The 4441-nt window shown below is 57.7% G+C and overlaps 1 protein-coding gene across 1 annotated transcript in view; it reads right to left on the bottom strand.

Moving 5' to 3' along the window:
* Nucleotides 1-474: 474 nt before the first annotated feature.
* Nucleotides 475-4441, bottom strand: part of MMP28 (matrix metallopeptidase 28) — a gene marked incomplete at its 3' end in the record, with an annotated part of 7140 nt that continues 3173 nt past the window's right edge. The window contains exons 4-7 of the mRNA XM_010017724.1: nt 2535-2756; nt 1711-1956; nt 1155-1304; nt 475-646 (exon numbers count right to left, since the gene is read on the bottom strand). Coding sequence (XP_010016026.1) covers nt 475-646; nt 1155-1304; nt 1711-1956; nt 2535-2756 — 790 coding nt within the window. The remainder of the gene's footprint in view (nt 647-1154; nt 1305-1710; nt 1957-2534; nt 2757-4441) is intronic.

Genomic DNA, 4441 nt, shown 5'->3' with positions numbered 1-4441 from the left:
GGCTTTTGGCTCCCACCCAGCCACAGCAACAAAGCCCCCTTTCTGACAAGCCAGTAACTGGTTTCCATTAAAAGCTGTGGCTGACCCAGCAGATGGGCTGCCTGGTTTGACCTTCCTCTACCCGGGCAGCTTGTGGATGGCATTTCAGCTCTCACAGCAGCTCAGTGCCTAGCATGACACAGGGAACCATGTGCACCATGAAAACACCTCGCTCAGCTCCCCTCTGTCCATGTTTTATGGGGGACATTTTCTCCCTGAGACCCCAAAGGGTTTGATGCATCTGGTTTTGTTGCTAAACACCAGTGAGCGCTGGGGAAACTGAGGCACAAGGCTGCTGGGGTGACACAGCCTAAGGCCAAGCACAGGGCTCCTATGGGGTTCTGCACACCACGGACACTGCAATGGGGACATGGGCAGAAGGTGCTCTGGCAGACCCGGACAGCCAGCTCAGAGGCAGGAGCTCTCCGAGCTCACCTACCTTTGAAGAAGTAGAACTTGCCGCTGCGCTGGGACCAGGCAGAGGCATCGATACCAGCAGGGAGGCCAGGCCAGCGCGTCTGCAGGGGCTGTGGGTCGCTGGTGTTGCCATTCACTGGCACCATCCAGTAGTGGTTGCCCTTGAAGATGTAGATGTTGTGCTCCGCGTCTGCAAGGCAGAGGGAGGAGGAGTGAGGATATCCCGGGTGAGAAACCTCTTCCCACCTCCCATGCACCAGCTCCCGTCTCCTCCCCATGCTGTGCTTTGGGGACACTCGGGTTATGGATGCTCCATTCTGCCTTTCCAGCCACGCTCCCAGCTTACACAATTCATTGTCTCCACCTCAGCCTGGAGAAGATAAAAGCTGAGCACGGCTCCTGCTCAAGGCTTGTCTTTCACAGCTGGGCTCCTGCAGAGAGTAAGCCTTGCCATGGCCAAGTTTTAGGATGTTTTCCCTGCCCTTAACACACCAAGCCATTGCTGCGTCCTCACGATGCTCTCTGCTCTTTGGCAGTGATGTGCACCAACGATGCCACCAGTCCCAGGAGCAGGTAAAGGATCAGCCAAACCCGCCTTTCCCATCACTGTACCTCGTCAGAGCAAGGGGCCAGGGGCAAGCTGGGGCAAGGGGTAGGGGTGGATGTTTTGGGAGAGGGTTGCACCATCCAACACTCACCAGCAGTTATGGCATCGAAGAAGGAATGGCAGTAATAGGCGCTGAGGCTCCTCTGCTGCCGGTCCCCATCGTAAGGATCTGCGCTCCAGTCCTGGAAGTGAGTGAAGACCTTCCCTGGGAGCTGGATGGCCAAGCCCTTGGAGGGCTTCCCTGGGACGGAGCAAGGGGTGTGAGTTGTGCGAAGGGGCAGGGAAATGGTTTTCCCCAAAGCACTACATGAGCCCAAGGCTGTGGAACTGTTCCAGGGCTCCAAACACTCCTTTGCCCCACTCTCTGTTCCTGTCCCTCTCTATACAGTGATGGGAAAGACCCCTTATTACCCCCAAAACACACGCACCAGCCTTTCCCTGGCTGCAAACAAGCACATAGCAAGTCCAAACCTTCCGTGCCCTGGCGGAGCTGGTACCCACCCCACACGCCCTACTGCATCTTCCTCCCCAGCTGCAAAGGGATGAGGCCCATCCCCACCATGCTGCTTGCATGTAGCCCCCTCCCCTTGTTCCCATCCCCGCTCCTCGCTCTGCACCACAGGGATGCTCAGGGAACCCATGCTCACCGTACAAGTTCTGCACAGCCAAGATGTCATCCCAGCTGAGGACAAAATCCTTGCTGAGCTTCTTGTAGTAGGGAGACATCAGGGCGCTCTTGACGGGGGAGTGCTCCAGCCCCAGCGTGTGCCCAACCTCATGTGCCACCACGATGAAGAGGTTGCGCCCTTTGCCGCTGTGCAGGGACCAGCGCTCGGCGCTGTCGAAGTGGGCTTCACCGCGCCGGGGGAAGAAAGCGTGAGCCAGGGCACCTCCTGCGGACACGAGAGCCATCAGGGACCATGGGGCAGGAGGGGCCCTCAGCCACAAACAGGGGCAGCAGGACACGTGCAGCTCTGTGTTGCTTAAATGTGCGTCAGTTTTATGTCTTTGGGAGCACAGCAGCTTCCCATGACTGTTTCCAGCAGCACATCCAACCCAAACCAATTGCATGCTCTGCGGTTCATGTATTTGGTTTCTTGCTGGGCTTGGGCCAGGGATTGAAGCCACCACGATGACCCATGTTGGCAAAGGCTCAGGAGGAGGGAAACCCTAGGCTTGTCTGATGGTGGGTAAGCAGAAAAGCTCAGCTGGAAGGAATGAGCTCAGGTCTGGAGGATGCTGTCAGGATGGGGAGGACATGATCCTATAACGAGCATCTCAGCTGCCTTGCTGGCAAGCCTCAGTTGCAGAGCTGGGAGCGAGGACCCCAAATCAAAAAGCAAACTGGTGCAAACTGGGTTATAGAGGGATTGCTGGGGCAGAGCCTTGCCTCCACCCCCCAGCCCTCCTCCCCGCCGGGGAAGAGCCCATGTTGTAAAAGAGAAGCTTACGAGGGGTAAGCGACCAGCACCTGGTCCATCGAAGGCGTTGTTGAGCCCATCGTTGTGGTCCCCATGGAAGAAAGTGAGGCGGATGTCAGCCGGGCCATCCCGCACCTCCCAGAACACCAGTGAGGACACGTTGCTCCAGAGCTCGAAGGCGGCTCTGACGGCGCGGCGCACCTCGTGTTGCGGCAGGTACGGGGGCCAGTTCACCACCCGGTACGTCAGGTGCCGCTTGTACCACCTCCCGCCTGCAAGAGGGACAAGCTCAGCACAACGATGGGGACCTGGGCTTGTTCTTCCACCCTGGGTGGAAGAAAGCATCCCGGTGCTGGGAAGTGCCATGGTTTTCCCGAGCTGAAGGTGAAAGTCAATCCAGGTGTCCCACCACCAGCCTCGGCATCCTGCACCGGGATCTAACCCGTGAAATCCCTCTGAAGGTGCCACCACAGGATCCTACCCAGATTCCCACGGCTGGAGCTGCAACCAAACCCTAAGAGAGAGGCCAAAACCTGTTTGAGGAGAGGAGAAGCTGGGGCACCCAGTTCGAACCCCTCTTGCCTCATCATGGGTCAATCCAGCGTGGGTCCCTGACCTGCAGCTCTCCTGCTTCATGCCCAGAGGAAGATGCAGCCCAAATACTGGCTTTCAGGTAGCGAAAGCAAAGCCACCTTTCAGAGGTGGCCCAGGGCAAAAGGAGTGGGAAGGGCTGTCAGCAGCACCTTAGGGACACAACAAGACCACAGGGATGGGGGGTGCAGGATTTGCAGCCTGGGTAAGGAAGATTTTGCACCAGCCTGAGGGAAAAAAGAGGCAATCCTCAAGAGGAGGAGTCAGGTTTGAAACATACCACTGGAAAGCAATGGTACCGACTGCTGTCAGGTACCCATCAGCCACCCAGAGACCCCAGACCTTCATCCAGCTGGCAGCAAACACATACCTGAATGTGCAATGTGCACACAGCAGGCAGTGAGCCAGGAGAAGCAGGCCAGCTCCCCAGGCTAGGGCTGTCTTTCCACTGCTTTTAAGGGCATCCTGACCATTTCTACCTGCAGAAGTCATTGCCTGGAAGCTCAGCTGGGGATATCCCAGTGGGAACAAAACTCTCCTCGCCATTCATTTTAAAAGCACCAATTTACCAGCACCACAGATCTTACTACTCATACCTTCCTTAAAAGCTCTTTCAGAGCAGACAGAGCGTGGATGCCACCAGGGCAGATGGTGACAGTGAAGGAGATGAGCCTGTAAGATCCCTCTAAGCTGCCCACCCCCCTCCCACCACACAGGAGTGCAAAGATGTGTGTTCGTTCCCAGAGCATCACAGCTCCCTCCTCCTCCTCAGCAGCTGTGGGGACCCTGGGGCCCCACGATTGAGTGTATCCAGGGCTGTCCAGGAGTGGGAAAGATGCCATGGGGCCGCGCTGGGGAGATGCAGGTGCCAGCGCCTGTGCCGAGGCGTGGGAGCAGTAATAGACCTCCACTGCCTGCTCCAGATGTGCAGGGAAACAGCGGGAATGGAGCCGGCAGCACACCGGGAATCACTACTGAGGATCTGAGCCAGGCAAACCTGGTGGGCATCCCATCCCATCCCATCCCATCCCATCCCATCCCATCCCATCCCATCCCATCCCATCCCATCCCATCCCATCCCATCCCATCCCATCCCATCCCATCCCATCCCATCCCATCCCATCCCATCCCATCCCATCCCATCCCACGGTTCCTCCTGCTCATCATTGCAGCAACAGCCTCCAAGACAAAAGGGACACAGCTCTGCTTTCCAGCCAGGACAATCCCTGCGTGGCAAAGGCTGAATACCTACCTGCCCGGATGGCTGCAGCCCAAGGTAAAGCCCTGGCATCCCATCCTTCCCTCCACAGGAGCAGAGCATCTCCTGCTGGAGAAGGATGGATGGCACTGGTGGGCAGGGGGCCGG

The sequence above is a fragment of the Nestor notabilis genome, unplaced genomic scaffold (genome assembly GCF_000696875.1).
Source record: "Nestor notabilis isolate BGI_N333 unplaced genomic scaffold, ASM69687v1 scaffold12627, whole genome shotgun sequence".
In the NCBI taxonomy this organism is placed as follows: domain Eukaryota; kingdom Metazoa; phylum Chordata; class Aves; order Psittaciformes; family Psittacidae; genus Nestor; species Nestor notabilis.
Note: the sequence above shows the minus strand (reverse complement) of the source record. Positions and strands in the feature narration are given on the sequence as shown.